The sequence below is a fragment of the Oryx dammah genome, unplaced genomic scaffold (genome assembly GCF_014754425.2).
Source record: "Oryx dammah isolate SB20612 unplaced genomic scaffold, SCBI_Odam_1.1 HiC_scaffold_6, whole genome shotgun sequence".
In the NCBI taxonomy this organism is placed as follows: Eukaryota; Metazoa; Chordata; class Mammalia; order Artiodactyla; family Bovidae; genus Oryx; species Oryx dammah.
The window spans coordinates 10,978,254-10,996,005 of record NW_024070190.1 but is presented as its reverse complement, the minus strand read 5'-3'; the positions used below and the strand labels follow the sequence as shown (position 1 = coordinate 10,996,005).

Below are 17,752 nucleotides of genomic sequence, written 5' to 3'. Positions count from 1 at the left end.
TTCTTTGTGTGTGTGTGTGTTTATTTTTTTTTTTTTACCAGCCTTCCTCTGATGCACAGGATAAGCAGTGCGGTACTTGGAGACTGAAAATCACGCCTGTTGATTACCTTCTGGGAGTGGCTGATTTAACTGGAGAGTTGATGCGAATGTGTATTAACAGTGTCGGGAATGGGGACATTGACACTCCCTTTGAAGTGAGCCAGTTTTTACGTCAGGTGTATGATGGGTTTTCATTCATTGGCAATACTGGACCTTATGAGGTTTCAAAGAAGCTGTATACTTTGAAACAAAGTCTGGCCAAAGTGGAGAATGCTTGTTATGCCTTGAAAGTCAGAGGTTCAGAAATTCCAAAACATATGCTGGCAGATGTCTTTTCAGTTAAGACAGAAATGATTGATCAAGAGGAGGGCATTTCTTAGGATAACATCACTCAGTTGTTTTTCTCTTAAGAACTCCTAAGAGAGACCAATTTGTAAGACTGTTATTTAGTATATCATTTGACTTTATTGTGGCTTTAGAAATGTTTTCAGTTGTACTTGTTTTAAATTGTATACAGGCTGTACATAAAATTACCAAAATGAATCATTTCTTATATCCTACTCATGAAAATTTGCATACAGATGTGTTTGCATATATGCCTATTTGAATTTTTGTTGGCTAAACTTCGTCATTTATCTTTGTTAAATGTGAACATGCTTCAGAGTGCACTTTCTGCCATACCGGTTTTAATTTACTTTGTTTGAATTTTGGAGTGGTAATATTTAGTGGAAGACATTTATAGATTAAGTTGGTGATTTTTTTAATATATAGAAAGATTTCTTAGATACACATCTGGACTTGAGTTTCCTGTTTAAATTTCTTGGTAATATTGTGCCAAGCCTCCAAAATAGGTTTATTCCATAGAATTAGAATTAAAATTATTATTAATGTACTTTAATTCTATGAGGTATTGTAGTGAGAATTCATACTATATTCTGGCTAATTTTAGGTCATTTTGAATCCATATGAAACAGCCTTTCAGAAAAATTGACAGGTACCCAGATGTTAGTTTCTACATTGAATTTTTGTCCTTTATCACAGAAAGTTTGATAGAGAATTGGCACTAACATTGTAATATTGTCACTAATGTTTGAGTTGAATTATATAATTGCACACACAACTGAAAAGCTAGTGATTAGTAATTTATCTTGTTATTATATTTCATTAGGCATGTTTGGAGGCTTTCCTATTCTAACATCTATAAGAAATTACATCTAAATAATTATAATGAAGTTTTGAAATCTTTGAAGTATTAAGTTAACCCAAATCTTTATAGTTGTCCAGTTGTGTTAATTGATACATAAAAAGTTGCCAAAGAAGATTTATCACATACAATTCAGCAATAAGACAATTGTCAACACAGTTGGGAATAACAAGTAGTATCACTAGTAATAGAAGTAGCCTCACTAGTAATATTTAGAATTGGAATTTGCCTACTAAAATTAGTTATAGATTATTCCCTGTGGTGTGAAACTGACTTGAGCATGGCACTGTTGGCTGACAACTAGACATTTCCTTTTGGTTTTGTGAGTTTTGAGAGTCTGGATATTGGATTTTATTTTTGGAAAGATTAGCAGCTCTGTTTGCAAGGGCTTATTCTTGGAAAGTGTAATTTTCCAAAAATTATCACCTAAAGGAAAATAAAATATATACATGCCTAATAGACTAGGTTTGTTTGTTGTTTATTCTGGTGGTAGTATGTATTTTTGGTTTCCCTATTCAAAGATACTGAAATAGTTTTATTACATATTTTTATTTCTTTTGCCACTTGATGAATATCTTATAGATGTTTAAAATTGAACTCTTTTAATAAAATATTAAAATGTAATAGTTTAGCTTATTTTTTGATCAGTTGAGAAATACTTCATCAAACTGTTAAGAATTTTTAGCCTTAACAGGAAACTTGATACAGACTTGCTTAATATAGAGATTTATAATTTCTTAAAATGGGTCCAGAGGTAGTGAGAGTTTCAGGAAAGACATCCTTTCACCTCTCATTGACCCAAACTGGGTAACTTTCCTATCCCTTTAAACCAGCTAGTGGAAAGGAAGATGAGATCACCTTAATCTATCAAAGTGTCCATTATCTGAGAGAAGAGTGAACACAAGAAACTGAATTAGGGTGTTACCATCATAGGGGAAGGGGCAGTGGCCTTTGGGTTCATAGTCAGCACTATCTGCCCCAGGGGGATTGGTGCCATGGCTATTGATGCATTTCTACATTACATGTTATACTAACACAGTAGGTGTTAGGCCTGGATGGTAGAGGATCTCTAAATATATCCTGAATGTCTCTCAGTTTTAAAATGGTTGCTTTGATACCATCACCTGTGATAATGTTTTTCATCTTTATTATAAAAAGAAGCTGGTTCTAGGTAACATGGCAAGTTCCTGAAAAATTTGAAAATAAAATTGGGTTATTTCTCTCACAAGTAATTGCTGCATGTATTAAATCAGTGTTTTTTCCATAATAAAGATTGCAGAACCCTAGGGCTTTTTGAAGGTGCCTCAAAGAAAGGTGTTATTTAAATGAGAGATTGGTGAAATGAATTAAAAAATCTTAATCCAAACTCTCTGCTAACTACAAAAGACTTACTTTAGATTGAGACACACAAATAGATTAAAAGAATGGGAAAAGACATTCCATGCAAACAGTAACCAAGAGAGCTAAACAAATAGACTTCAGCACTTTTTTTGGCTAGAGACAAAGAACAGCATGGATTGGTAAAAGGCTCAATCCATTGGGAATATATAGCGATCACAAATATATATATATATAAAACAACAGAGTCCCAAAATACATGAAGCAAAATCTGAGATAATTGAAGGGAGAAATAGTTCAGCAGTAATAGTTGGATAATTTAATACCCAGCTTCCTATAATGGATGGGCAGACAAGACAGATCAGTAAGGAAATAGAGGACTTGTACAAGTAAACCAAACTAGAGCCAGCACCGTGATTGTGTACCATGACCAACACTGGAATTCCATCTCAGGAATGCAAGGTTGGTTCAACATGAAAATCAGTACATAAGCTGTATTAATAGCATGAAGAGGAAGAAACATGATGCATGTCAGTAGAAACAGGAAAACCATTTAACAAAATCTGACACCCTTTCATGACATAAATACTCAACTAACTCACAGTAGAAGGGAAATTTCTCATCTTGGTAAATGCATGTATGCATGCTCAGTCACGTCCAACTCTTTGCAACCCCGTGGACGTATATAGCCTGCCAAGCTCCTCTGTCCATGGGATTCTCCAGGCAACTTCTCCAGGGGATCTTCCCAACCCAGGGATCAAACCCAGGTCTCCTACCTTGCAAGCGGACTCTACCATCTGAGCCACCAGGGAAGCTCCTGGTAAAGGGCATCTGTAAAGCACACAGCATTGTAATGGTGAAAGACTGAACGTTTTCCCTCTAAGATAAGGAACAAAGCAAGGATGTCCAGCATTGTACTGGAGGCTCTAGCTAAGGCAATTAAGCAAGAAAAAGAGGGGCAGATTGTAAAGAAAGAGGTAAAACTACCTCAGTTTGGAGATAACGTGATGTTATATGTAGAAAACCTCTATAAAGAATCCATGAAACCACTCAGACCATTAGGACTAATTAACGAGTTAAGCAAGGTTGAAGGATACAAGATCAGTATATAAAAATCAGTTGTATTTATATACACTAGCAATTAGAAATCTGAAAATCAAGACAATAATTGCATTTACAATAGTATTTTTTGTTGTTGTTTAGTCACTAAGTTGTGACTAAGTTCTTTGACCCCATGGCATTACAAAGAATAAAATATATAGAAATAAATTGACCCTAAGTGCAAATTGTTGGAGAAGGCAATGGCACCCCACTCCAGTACTCTTGCCTGGAAAATCCCATGGACGAATGAGCCTGGTAGGCTGCAGTCCATGGGGTTGCTAAGAGTCGGGCACGACTGAGTGATTTCACTTTCACTTTTCACTTTAATGCATTGGAGAAGGAAATGGCAGCCCACTCCAGTGTTCTTGCCTGGAGAATCCCAGGGACGGCGGAGCCTGGTGGGCTGCTGTCTATGGGGTCGCGACTGAAGGACTTAGCAGCATCAGCAGCAGCAAATTGTACACTGAAAGCTATAAAATGTTGCAGAATAAAAAGGCACCCTGTGTTCTTGGAATTGTAGATTTAATATTGTTCAGATAGCAATACTCTGCAAATTGATCTGTAGGCTCAATGCATTCCTTATCAAAATTGCAACTTCACTTTGCAGAAATAGAGAATCTGATCCTAAAATTCATTTGAAAATTCAAAGGACACAGAATAGACAACAAAGTCTTTGAAACAAAGAACAAAGTTGAACGATTCACATTTTAAAATTTTGACTCTTAAGACAAAGGTACAATAATCAAGATAGTGTAGCATTGGTGTAAGAATAGATACATAGATCAGTGCAATAAAATTCAGATTCTAGAAAGAAATCCATATATCTGTCTATGGTGAATTGAATTTTTAATTAAAGATTTTATTTCTCTGGAGCAGTTTTAATTTCACAGTAAAATTGAGAGGAAGGTACAGATATTTTCCATACATCCCCTGACCCACATGTACCTCTCCTGTCATCCCCCAGCAGAGTGGTTGGTGTATTTGTTAACAATGAACGTGACTACATTGACTTGTCATAATTGCCCAAGGCCCATAGTTTATAATACAGTTCACTTCTGGTGGTGCACATTCTGTAGGTTTGAATAAGTCAATAGATTTTTGACAAAGGTGTCAAGACTATTCTATGGGGGAAGAATAGTCTTTGGTGCTGGGATATCTGAGCATCCCTTAAGAAGAATGAAGTTAGATTCTTCAAATTCTACAAAATTTAAGGGCTTTCCTGGTGACTCAGTGGTAAAAATTCTTCCTGCCAATGCAGGAGACACGGGTTCTATCCCTGGTCTGGGAAGATCCCACATGCCTAGGAGCAAGTCAGCCCATGAACCGCAAGTATTGAGCCTGTGCTCTAGAGCCTGGGAGCTGTAGCTACCGAAGCCTGCATATTCTACAGCCTGTACTTCACAACAAGAGAAGCTATTGCAATGAGAAGCCTGTACACTGCAACTAGAGAGTAGCCCCCACTTGCTGCAACTGGAGAAAAAGCCCTCTCATCAACAAGACCCAGCACAACCAAAATAAACAAAATTTTTTAAAAATTTAAAATAGAGCAAGGACAAATATAAAAACTCAAACTATGAAATCCTTAGAAACAGGTGTACATTTTCTTGACCATAGATCAGGTAATGGTTTCTTAGGTCTGACATCAAGAGCACAAGCATCAAAAGAAAAAAATAAATTGAAACATCCATCAAAAGTAAAACTTTAAGTGTCAAAGACACTATCAAGAAAGTGAAAAGCCAGCCCACTGAATGGGAGAAAATGTTTGCCCATCATAATCTGATAATGGTACAATGATAATAGATAAATTTATCTAAAATATATAAGGAACTCTTAAGTGACAACCTCATTTAACAGTAGGCAACAAATTGTAAAGATGGTTTTGTAAAAGTGATATGCAGATGGCCCGTGAGCACAGGAAAAGATGTTAAACAGCAGTAACCATTGCATGTGTGTGTGCTCAGTTGCCTAGTTGTGTCGGACTCTGTGACCCCATGGACTGTAGCCTGCCAGGCTCCACTGTCCCTGGAATTTTCTGGGCAAGAATACTGGAGCAGAGGGAAATGCAAATCAAAATCATAAAGTACCACTGTATATTGACTACATATATATTTTTTATGTCTTCTATATAATGAAAGAAAGAGAAGGAAAGGAAGGGAGGGAGGGAAGTCAAAGGAAAAAAAAAAAACAGAAGGAGAGGGAGGCTTGTGTATGAATGTTTCCAACAGTGTTACCTACAGCCAAAAAGTGGGAACAACCCAAATGTCCATCAACTGATCATACTCCTGCCATGAAATATTTATTCAGCCATAAGAAATGAAATGCTGGTACTTGCATCATGGGTGAGCCTGGAAAACTCTGCTAAGTGAATCTAGATATACTTGGACCCAGAAGTCAAGAAAGTACCTCATGGTCAATAATTTGTTCAAGTTAATAGGTGTCACATTTGCAACTCATAATCTTTTTTGCTGTTGAGACTTGGAAGGTTTTAAATGATTTATACTTTAAATTCCAACCCATGGGTTAACAGTAGGACAATAGGACTTACTACCTTTTGTCTACAAGTGTATTTATATAAATTCAGTTGATTCTTAGAGCTCTGATGTAGGCAGGACATGGTAATATCCACTCCTCGATACCCCCTTTATACATAATTAAATATATAAGTAGTGTAACTAAGACCTAGAGAGAGGTTAAGTAGCTTGCTCAAGGTTACCTACTACACTAGACAAAGATTTGGATTAGAAACCATGTCTAATGAAACTTAGGTGACAGCCGTGACAGCCTTTCTGCAATAGCACACCACTTTTTGTGGTTCTTAATATTACATGTGACCTTGAGCAAATTTACCTCAAGCCTTAGTCTTTCTGAACCTTAGTTTTATTATCAAATAATGTCAGCTTACTCTTCGCAGGTGTTTTTATGACTGGACAGTATAATCTATGTGGAAATGGTTTTCAGGGCATGAAGAACCCAGGAATGTCACTTCTTGAATAGTCTATATCTGCAAAATTTTGCCTGTAATTTAAAGAGATGCATACGCCTTCAGAAGTCCATCTGTGGATGCTCTAAAACTAAGTCCCTGAGACCCGGATTGAGAGGCCTTGTTTCTGTCTGGTCTGGCTGTGCTGTCTTTGTTGCAGCACGTGGGCTCTCTAGTTGTGGCCTGTGGGCTTAGTTGCCACTGAGCAGTCTTCTTCCCCAACCAGGTATCAAATCCGCATCCCCTGCACTGGAAAACAGATTCTTAACCACTGGAGGACCACCAGGGAAGTCCCAGAAGACATTGTTATTGGAGCAGTTTAAAAGTGTCTTTCAGGAGAAGGCAATGGCACCCCACTCCAGTACTCTCGCCTGCAAAATCCCACAGATGGAGGAGCCTGGTAGGCTGCAGTCCATGGCGTCGGGCACGACTCTGCGACTTCACTTTCACTTTTTACTTTCATGCATTGGAGAAGGAAATGGCAACCCCCTCCGGTATTCTTGCCTGGAGAATCCCAGGGACAGAGGAGCCTAGTGGGCTGCTGTCTATGGGTCGCACAGAGTCGGACACGACTGAAGCGACTTAGCAGCAGCAGCAGCAAAAGTGTCTTTCACATTGTACAGTTGCATAAGCATGCAATTTCCATTGTGATATTCCAAAAGGGGCAGATACTCAATTTTGTTGTGTGAGTGAAATGCTGATATTATATTAGAGAGTTTCTCTAATGAGAAATGCCTGTGATTTTCATGTCATTCTCAAATGGGTCTTTGACCTTAAAAAGCCAAGAATTACTGGTCTAGGTATTTTCTTATGTTGCCATGTATCATAAAAGACTATAAATCCAAAGATCCTAACTAGATACAGCAGTTTCTAGGATTTATGAAGTAGTGGGATTTTCTTTGGTTCTTTTTTTTTTGTTAAACCATAAGTGAAGTTCTGTTGAAGAACGTTCCAGTTATTGCTTCTCTTGTCCCCTAATGAAAGTTCTCATGGCTGAATAATATTCCATTGTATACAGTCAGCCCTTTTTTATCTTTAGGTTTTGCATCCATGGATTCAACCAACTACAGATCAAAAAATATCAGGGAGAAAAATTCCAGAACGTTCCAAAAAGTAAAACTTGAATTTGCTGTATACAGGCAACTGTTTACACTATAACTATTTGCATAACATTTACATTGTATTAGATATTATAAATAATTTAAAGGTGATTTAAAATATTTGGGAGGATATGTATGGGTTATGTACAAGTACTGTGTTATTTTATTTAAGAGACTTGAATATCCATGAATTCTGGTATCTGCAGGAGAAACCAGTTGCCTTTGGATACTGAGAGTGACTGTATATGCCTCATCTTTATCCATTTATCCATTGATGGACTCTTAAGTTGTTTCCATACCTTGGCTATTGTGAATAATGCTGCTGTAAACAGGAAAGTGCAGATATCTTTTTGATATCCTGTTTTCATTTCCTTTGAATGTATACTTAGAAGTGGGATTGCTGGATCATATAATTCTATGTTTAATTTTTTCATGAAACTCCATACTGCTCTCCATTATAATGGCTGCACCAATTTGCATTCCCACCAACAATGCGCTAGGGTTCTGTTTTTTCCCCACCCTTCCAACGTTTGTTATCTCTTGTCTTTCTGATAATAAACAGCATTTTCTAATGGGCATGAGGTAACATTGTGGTTTTGATTTCTATGCATCTCCCTATTCATTAATGATGTTGAGCATCCTTTCAAGTATCTGTTGCCATTTGTTTGTCTTCTTTGGAAAACTGTCCAATTCCTCAGCTCATTTTTAATGTTTGTTATATCAATAGTTTTTTTGTTATTGAGTTGTGTGAATTCTTTATATATTTTGAATATTAACCGTTTTTGATTATCTGACTTGCAAATATTTTCTCCCATTTAGTAGGTTGCTTTTTCATGTTGTTGATGGTTTGATTGTTTCTTTTGATGAGTAGAAGCTTCTTAGTTTGATGTTGTCCCACTTAATTGTAAAATTTTTAATTGGATGATAATTACTTTACAACGTCATGTTGATTTCTGCTGTCAACAATGCAGATCAGCTGTGTTTTTGCTTTTGTTGCTGTGCCTTTGCCATCAAAAGTACTTTTTTTACTGGTCTACAATTTGGGAGGAAAATCCTATTTATAACCCATCTCAATGATCTTTTGACTAGTAAGCAATTACACATGCCACATCCCAAGTCTTGCTTAAGAAACATGACGAAACAGCATCTAGGAAGTATAAGAACTCAAGACTCAAAAGTCCAGAACTTTTTTCCATATTCATAATACAAATAAAAGCCTCCAAAACTCCTTATCTACCTAATAGTACCCACAAGTGCACATGTGAGCATGCACACTCAAACACCCCCACAGTACTTTGAACACCTCTTAGTACATCCCCGCATGGAGGGAGAATGGATAGAAGGCTTTAGCAACACCAAAGAGACAGAATCCTAATGGCACGGATCTTTAGCAATTATGATTTGAGGCACCTTCCAGGTAAAGCATCTCAATTAACTGAGGTTCTGACTGAAGGCATAGGAAGCATAGAAGGAGGTGTAGAAGAAGAAAATTATAAATATCAGCTCTCACCTTGGGAGCAGTTGCAGAAACAAGTCGTATTGAACCAAAAGAGGAACGGAGACCAGAGATGGGTAGAGACTGATGGGACTTTCTAAGGGAAGACAGTGAACCACTTTGGTTGCATGAAGGATCACTGCCTTACATTAGATGGAAGCATGAAGTGGTTTGAAGGTTCAAAGCTAGCTGGAAGGGTGTGAGTGCCGCGAGCCAGAGGAGTGGGCCATGCTGGGCATTGCCTGTTGATACTTGGTACTAGGGTCTTCCCAGTTGGTGCAGTGGTACAGAATCCACCTGCCAGTGCAGGGGATGCAAGACACACGGGTTCAATTCCTGAATCAGGAGGCTCCCCTGGAGTAGAAAATGGCAACCCAGTATTTTTGCCTGGGAAACTCCTTGGACAGAGGAGTCTGGTGGGCTGTAGTCCGTGGGGTTACGAAGAGTTGGACATGACTGAGGACACACACACAGTCTTGGTACCAGGGCTGCCTTCTGGATTCTCACTGTACTGTTGGAGGTGGAAGCTTAGAAGCCACGCTTCCTTGATTTCCTTGCTAAGAGGGTTTATTTGCCATCTCCCAGTGAGAGGTACATGTAATATTTGAAGAACAGGAGAAACAGAAGCTGTAATTGCTCTGCAGCATCGGAGGCAGAGGGCCGGGCTTGCTCAGAGGGCTTACGTGAGGTTTTGCAGGAGCTTCTGCACTCTACTGATCACCTGCTTCAGTGCTGCCAGCAGCTGAGCTCATCAGCCGTGGTTTCCTGCAGTTCCTGTGACTTCTTGATTTCCTGAATTCACTGGCAGCTTTCCCTGAACTTCCTTTCACCCAGCCCTTCCAAGGTTTTGGAAGCACCTGTGTTAAATCCTGTCCTGTGTGATACCTCGAGTGCTTTCTCTTTTCCTGACTGAATGCTGACTACCAGGGAACAAGCATGAGAAGAGGTGCCTGTTCTCTCTTGCAAGAAAAATGCAAGTTAAAACTACAAGTTGGCCCTTTTCACCTATCAGCTGGATAAAGGGTGGACGACTGGTAGCAGTATGTTGATGCGGGGGATGTTGGCTTCCACGCTGCTGTAAAAAATGGAAATTGACATTAATCTGTGAAATTGGTGATTCCCAGGTGGTGCTAGTGGTGAAGAACCTGCCTGTCAATGCAGGAGTCAGGAGACATGATTTCAGTTCCTGGGTTGGGAAGAGCCCCTGGAGAAGGAAATGGCAACCCACTCCAGTGCTCCTGCCTGGAGAATCCCACAGAGAGAGAAGCCTGGAGGGCTATAGTCCATGGAGTCACAAAGAGTCGGACACGACTGAAGCGACTTAGCATGCATGCTGTGAAATTGACATTGATCTCTACAAGGGGTATTTTGGTAATATCTATCAAGTTTATTCATACATTTGTGAATTACATGTTCCAAACATACTTATTATAGCATTGTTTTGAAATACTGAAATGTTTGAAATGTGAGTGTCCTTCTATGAAGGACAAATTAAATCAGTTATGGTGCAACCGTATGATTAGATGCTATAAAGCCGTTGAAAACAATGAGGCAGGTCTGCATATTCTGTTATGGAAAGATTTTCATTTTATTTTAACTGAAACTAGAAAAATGTGGATATGCCACTACCGTGCAAAGGTTAAAATAATATGTTTTTGTTAACATGCAGATTACCTCTAGAAGAATGCACACAAAATGACAAGGGTGATTCTTAGCTGCCCTCCTTTCACACATGAATGGGTGAGCAAGGGAGAACAATTGGTGGCACATTCGTAGGCTTTCTGTGATGTAAACAGCTTGAAACCAAGGATAATATTGGAATTATTATCGTTTTTTATTTTTATTAACTTTGTCGTCTCTTAGGAAGATTTGAGATTTAAAAAGATGTGATTTGGGGGTAAGTAGACCAGAGAAGGGCTTCCCAGGTGGCACTAGTGGTAAAGAAGCTGCCTGCCAATACTGGAGACTCAGTGAGACAAGGGTTTGATCCGTGGGTCAGGAGGATCTCCTGCAGGAGGGCATAGCAACCCACTCCAGTATTCTCTCCTGGAGAATCCCATGGACAGAGGAGTTCTTTTTTTTTTTTTTTCTGTTTATAGAACGGGATTCTTTAATAGTGCAAAATTTAAAATAACTTAAAAATCCAACAATAGGGATATGACTTAATAAACAGATAGATCCACACTATGCAGTGAGCAAAACAGACTAGAGCTTGATGAAATAGGACAATGGTGTGAAAAAAAATTTCAACTACAGCCATGATCTTTGTGTAAAAAAAATGTGTACACACTCAAAAAGACTTAAAAGTAACGCTGCAGTGTTAATTGGTTATCTTTAAGGGTCAGGATTTTAAGTAATTTGGGGGCCGTATACATTTTATGTTTTCTAGGTTCTCTATACTAAACACACTGTGATTATCAGAGAATAAAAATATTTTAAAACAGGGTTCCAGTCTACATACAGTTTTGCCAGACTTGCTAAGCCACATGAGCTGAGAGCCCTTCATCCAAGTATGTAGCCGCCATAAATAAGGTGTACGATCACTGAAAAACACAGTAAGTTTATTTGGATTTGGGGCTCTAAGAGTTCAGTCTCTGCTCCCTGACCTCCTCCCGCCACGGCTCCTGGACCTGGAGGAGCTCTGGCTGCGGCTCCTGCGGCTATGGCTCTGGCTGCCCCGTCCGCAGCTGCGGTCCCTTTTTCTTCCTCTGCTTCGGGAACTGTGCCTTCCCCGGCTTCTGGACCTGTGTTTGTGAGATTTCTCGGCCCCGTGACTACTCCTTCTCTTCCAGTCGGCCTCCCCGTTCCTCTTGTAGGAGTGGGCCAGCCCAGGGCTCCTCCTCCTCCTCCTCGGCCTGCTATAGTAGTCGTCGTGGGGGCCCAGCCTTGCCCTCCTCTCTGAGCTCTTCCCAAAGGAGGAGCCAGTCCGATCTGGAGATAGGTAGATGTCTCGATTCGCTTCCCAAAACTCATTGTTGGGATTTCTGAACACGTGAAGCAAGTTGCAATGTTTCCCTCTGGGACACTGCTGTATTTCAAATAAACCACAAATTGCCATTTTCCACCGGGTCACTGGGCAGAATTCACACTGAAGCTGTCGTCCTGCATACCATCGTCCATTAAACAGAGAAAGGGCTGCTTGGCATTCTTCTTCCGATTGATACTGAACATACACATTGCCCCTCAGATGAGGTTCCAAGTTGCAGCTGACCTTAAACTGGATCACTTTTCCCACATTCTTGAACTCAGGGAGCACGTCGTCATAAAAGTCCAAGAACTGCTGGTAGGTTTCCTCTTCGCTGTACTCCAGGCTTGCGTCGGGGTCGTAGTCGTCCCTTCTGCACTGCTCCATCCCAAACGTTGTAAACATGCTTTTAATAAGAAGGGTGGGACTCGATGTTGGGAAATTATGTTTACGGGAACACCGATCTCCGAATCTGCACGCTCCCGTTTTACTGTAGAATGGACAATTAGCTCGATCTTTCTCCATTACTCTTAATTCCATGGGTGGTTCTGGGTTTTGCCATGTGGCACCATTTTCCAACTCATTTTCAGCCTGCTCCAGCATCTTCTGCACAGCTTCCTCTCTTTCTTTCTTCTCTTGTAGCTTCTGCTGCTCCTCTTCTCTCTCTTTTCTCTGCTGTTCTTCCCATTCTTCCTTTAACTTTCTCTCTTGTTCTTCCTGCCGTTTTCTAGCTGCCTCTTCCTTTTCCTTCTTTATTCTGAATTCTTCTTGTGCCTTCTGCTCCCGCAGCAACCATTCCTCATGTAATTTTTGCCTCTCTCTCTCCAACAGCCTCTCTTCTTCTTCTTCTTGTTCTTCAGTCAAAGCATCTGCCACTGCCTCCTCTTCCTCCTCCTTCTGTGAGAGTCCAGAGTCTCTCAGTCGAGCGAGTTCCTGTCGCCGTTTCTTTCGTTTCTCCTTCTTCAGGGCGGCCCTGTACTTTTTGTGGCTCAGCTTCTCCGAAAACAGCATACTCTCGGGCGCCGCCATCTTGCCAGCGCCGCCACGCCCACGGGAGCCGGCCGGAAAAGGCTGATACTTATTTTCTGTTTTTACTGCTGATGTATTAATCCACAAACACTTCTGTTTTGTTTGCATTTTATTTTTTATATGAATGAATTTTATTTTTTAAAATATAAATTTACTTATTTTAATTGGAGGTTAATTACAATATTGTATTGGTTTTGCCATATATCAACATGAATTCACCACAGGTATACACGTGTTCCCCATCCTGAACCCCCCTCCCTCCTCCCTCCCTGTACCATCCCTCTGGGTCATCTCAGTGCACCAGCCCCAAGCATCCAGTATCATGCATCGAACCTGGACTGGTGATTTGTTTCATATATGATATTATACATGTTTCAATGCCATTCTCCCAAATCATCCCACCCTCTCCCTCTCCCACAGAGTCCAAAAGACTGCTCTATATATCTGTGTCTCTTTTGCTGTCTCGCATACAAGGTTATCATTACCATCTTTCTAAATTCCATATATATGTGTTAGTATACTGTATTGGTGTTTTTCTTTCTGGCTTCACTCTGTATAATAGGCTCCAGTTTCATCCACCTCATTAGACTGATTCAAATGTGTTCATTTTAATGGCTGAGTAATACTCCATTGTGTATACGTACCACAGCTTTCTTATCCATTCGTCTGCCAATGGACATCTAGGTTGCTTCCATGTCCTGGCTATTAGAAACAGTGCTGCGATAAACATTGGGGTACACGTGTCTCTTTCAATTCTGGTTTCCTCGGTGTGTATGCCCAGCAGTGGGATTGCTGGGTCATAAGGCAGTTCTATTTCCAGTTTTTTACGGAGTCTCCACACTGTTCTCCATACTGGCTGTACTAGTTTGCATTCCCACCAACAGTATAAAAGGGTTCCCTTTTCTCCACACCCTCTCCAGCATTTATTGCTTGTAGACTTTTGGATTGCAGCCATTCTGACTGGTGTGAAATGATACCTCATTGTGGTTTTGATTTGCATTTCTCTGATAATGAGTGATGTTGAGCATCTTTTCATGTGTTAGCCATCTGTATGCATTTTAAAATTTTATATATTCTGTCATAGTATACAAATCTTTCTGCAACTTGATTTTTTTCATTTGGTATTTTTCATTTAATTTCATTTAATATTTAAAATTTTGAAATTTACTCACATGGATATATGTAAATTCCAGTTAATTCATGTTAGCTGCTACATAGCATTCTACTTTTAGGGCTTAACCAGTTTATCCATTTCCCCTAGACTATAGCTGTACCCCAGACCACCCTCCTGGTTTATTAATTTAGGTTTATTAATTTATTTAGCTCCTAGTTTATGCTCATTCTTTCTATATCAGACCCATTTAAACTCAATGGCAAGTTCAAGATACATGAAGATAATTCTTCTAACATACTGGACCACCAGGGAAGTCCTGTTTACTACCATGTTGAAAGATCAGTTTACACCTTTCTAGTATCTCAACTCTAACAGTTCTTAGACCCCACTGGACCCTTCAATTCATTGACCTTTCCACTGCTCATTAACGTCTGAGTAGCCTCCTTCCCTTTATGTCCCAGCTTTAATGTCCTTGCTGATAATTCCCTTTCCTTTGCATACACCTTCCACTCTCCTGCTTTCTCTTACTTCTTCTTACTCATTGGTGAAACTAAATCCCAGATTAAGTCCGTCTCTCTAGCTCCTTTACACGTGCCCCTGTGGTGCTGAAGCAGACACAGGAACAGTAGATGACCACCCTGACTGGTCTCACTCTATGACCAAGAGCGTCGTGTTGGGCTCATGCTGCCTGCCAGCCATACTGCTTTTCCTCAGCCCATTCATTCTTCCTCTCTCCTCAGTGACATTTCACACTGTCTCCTCCTCTTTCTCCTCCTCAGCCTCCCATTTGGCCAAGGACTAGGAAGACTGAAGCTGACAGAGGAGAATTTCCACAATCTCATCATACTTATCAACCAGCATTTGGCTTCGCCTCCTCTGCCTCCCTGCCTCCTGCTATCTGTGTTTTCTCTAAGGCCAGCCTCTCCTTGTGTCCTGGGTCCGCTCTCATCTGTTCAGTGGCTACTCCAGCAAGTCTCACCTCTCTCCTTCCTGAATGATTGATTTTATTCCCTTTGTACTGGAATTTCCCACCAACATACAAATATATCTTTAAAAACTTCCTGAAAGAGATGTGTATACTTTCTGAATTGAATTCTTCTCCCGTTCTCTCTGGGATCCACTCAGACTTGTCCCCAACAATTCACCTGAACTTCAGCTCTTTTCCAAATGTTGGCTTTTTTTCTTTCTTTAAAAAATTATTTTTAATTGGAAGATAATTGCTTTACAATGTTGTGTTGGTACACAACATGTACAATGTATGTCTACTATACAACAACATGAGTCAGCTCTAAGTGTATATATATCTGCTCCCTCTTGAGCCTCCTCCCATCCCTCCTTGCGTATGTCTTTTGTTTTGTTTACTTTAATATATAACTGTCTGTCTTACTCAACCTACAGCAGCATTTGACAGGTGGTGATGGACCTGTCCAGGACCTTCTCCTTGGATGCTGTTTCCACTTAACTTCCAGACACCCCATTCTTGGTCTTCCTCCTGTTTCTCTGGCTGCTTCTCAGCCTCCTTTGTTGATTCCTTCTTATCACCCTGACCTCACCTTGGAGGACCTGAGGGTCAATCCTTGGATGTCTTCTCTAATTACATTCATCCTCTTAATGGTTTTATGCAGTCTTATGGATGTATAAAACCATTAAGGGGATGTCTAACTCAGTGAAACTAAGCCATGCCATGTCGGGCCACCCAAGACAGGTGGGTCATGGTGTAGAGGTCTGACAGAATGTGGTCGACTGGAGAAGGGAATGGCAAACCACTTCAGTATTCTTGCCTTGAGAACCCCATGAACAGTATGAAATGGCAAAATGATAGGATACTGAAAGGGGAACTCCCTGGGACAGTAGGTGCCCAATATGATACTGGAGATCAGTGGAGAAATAACTTCAGAAAGAATGAAGGGGTGGAACCAAAACAAAACAAAACACAGCTGTGGATGTGACTGGTGATAGAATCAAGGTCCGATGCCATAAAGAGCAATATTGCATAGGAACCGGGAATGTCAGGTCCATGAATCAAGGCAAATTGGAAGTGGTCAAACAGGAGATGGCAAGAGTGAACGTTGACATTCTAGGAATCAGTGAACTAAAATGGACTGGAATGGGTGAATTTAACTCAGATGACCATTATATCTACTACTGTGGGCAGGAATCCCTTAGAAGAAATGGAGTAGCCATCACGGTCAACAAAAGAGTCCAAAATACAGTACTTGGATGCAATCTCAAAAACGACAGAATGATCTCTGTTTGTTTCCATGGCAAACCATTCAATATCACAGTAATCCAAGCCTATGCTGCAACCAGTAACGCTGAAGAAGCTGAAGTTGAATGGCTCTATGAAGACCTACAAGACCTTTTAGAAATAACACCCAAAAAAGATGTCCTTTTCATTATAGGAGACTGGAATGCAAAAGTAGGAAGTCAAGAAACACCTGGAGTAACAGGCAAATTTGGCCTTGGCGTATGGAATGAAGCAGGGCAAAGGCTAATAGAATTTTGCCAAGAGAATGCACTGGTCATAGCAAACACCCTCTTTAAACAACACAAGAGAAGACTCTACACATGGACATCACCAGATGGTCAACACCGAAATCAGATTGATTATATTCTTTGCAGCCAAAGATGGGGAAGCTCTATACAGTCAGCAAAAACAAGACCAGGAGCCGACTGTGGCTCAGATCATGAACTTCTTATTGCCAAATTCAGACTGAAATTGAAGAAAGTGGGGAAAACCACTAGACCATTCAGTTATGACCTAAATCAAATCCCTTATGATTATATAGTGGAAGTGAGAAATAGATTTAAGGGACTAGATCTGATAAGACAGAGTGCCTGATGAACAATGGAATGAGGTTTGTGGCATTGTACAGGAGACAGGGATCAAGACCATCCCCATGGAAAAAAATGCATAAAAGCAAAATGGCTGTCTGGGGAGGCCTTACAAATAGCTGTGAAAAGAAGAGAGGCGAAAAGCAAAGGAAAAAAGGAAAGATATAAGCATCTGAATGCAGAGTTCCAAATAATAGCAAGAAGAGATAAGAAAGCCTTCCTCAGTGATCAATGCAAAGAAGTAGAGGAAAACAATAGAATGGGAAAGACTAGAGATCTCTTCAAGAAAATTAGAGATACCAAGGGAACATTTCATGCAAAGATGAGCTCGATAAAGGACAGGGATGGTATGGACCTAACAGAAGCAGAAGATATTAAGAAGAGGTGGCAAGAATACACAGAAGAACTGTACAAAAAAGATCTTCATGACCCAGATAATCATGATGGTGTGATCACTCACCTAGAGCCAGACATCCTGGAATGTGAAGTCAAGTGGGCCTTAGAAAGCATCACTATGAACAAAGCTAGTGGAGGTGATGGAATTCCAGTGGA

At 40.1% G+C, this 17,752-nt stretch overlaps 2 protein-coding genes across 4 annotated transcripts in view; one reads left to right on the top strand and one right to left on the bottom strand.

Annotated features, from left to right (window-relative positions):
- Positions 1-1,705, top strand: part of TSNAX (translin associated factor X) — a 35,696-nt gene extending 33,991 nt beyond the window's left edge. For all 3 annotated transcript variants that reach the window (XR_005721409.1, XM_040242746.1, XM_040242747.1), the window contains one exon: positions 42-1,705. Coding sequence is in view for 2 of the 3 variants with exons in the window: in XM_040242746.1 (XP_040098680.1) it covers positions 42-419 (378 nt within the window). In the remaining variant the exon portion in view is untranslated. The remainder of the gene's footprint in view (positions 1-41) is intronic.
- Positions 1,706-11,588: 9,883 nt separating this feature from the next.
- On the bottom strand, positions 11,589-13,265 carry LOC120865446 (U2 small nuclear ribonucleoprotein auxiliary factor 35 kDa subunit-related protein 2-like). Its single transcript, XM_040242745.1, has one exon. The coding sequence runs from the start codon at positions 13,249-13,251 to the stop codon at positions 11,845-11,847; it is 1,407 nt and encodes a 468-aa protein (XP_040098679.1). The 5' UTR covers positions 13,252-13,265; the 3' UTR covers positions 11,589-11,844.
- Between the last annotated feature and the right edge of the window lie 4,487 nt (positions 13,266-17,752).

What these genes read in the sequence shown, in the direction of transcription:
- LOC120865446 (XM_040242745.1), bottom strand. Translation starts at nt 13,251, where the DNA reads ATGGCGGCGCCCGAGAGTATGCTGTTTTCGGAGAAGCTGAGCCACAAA.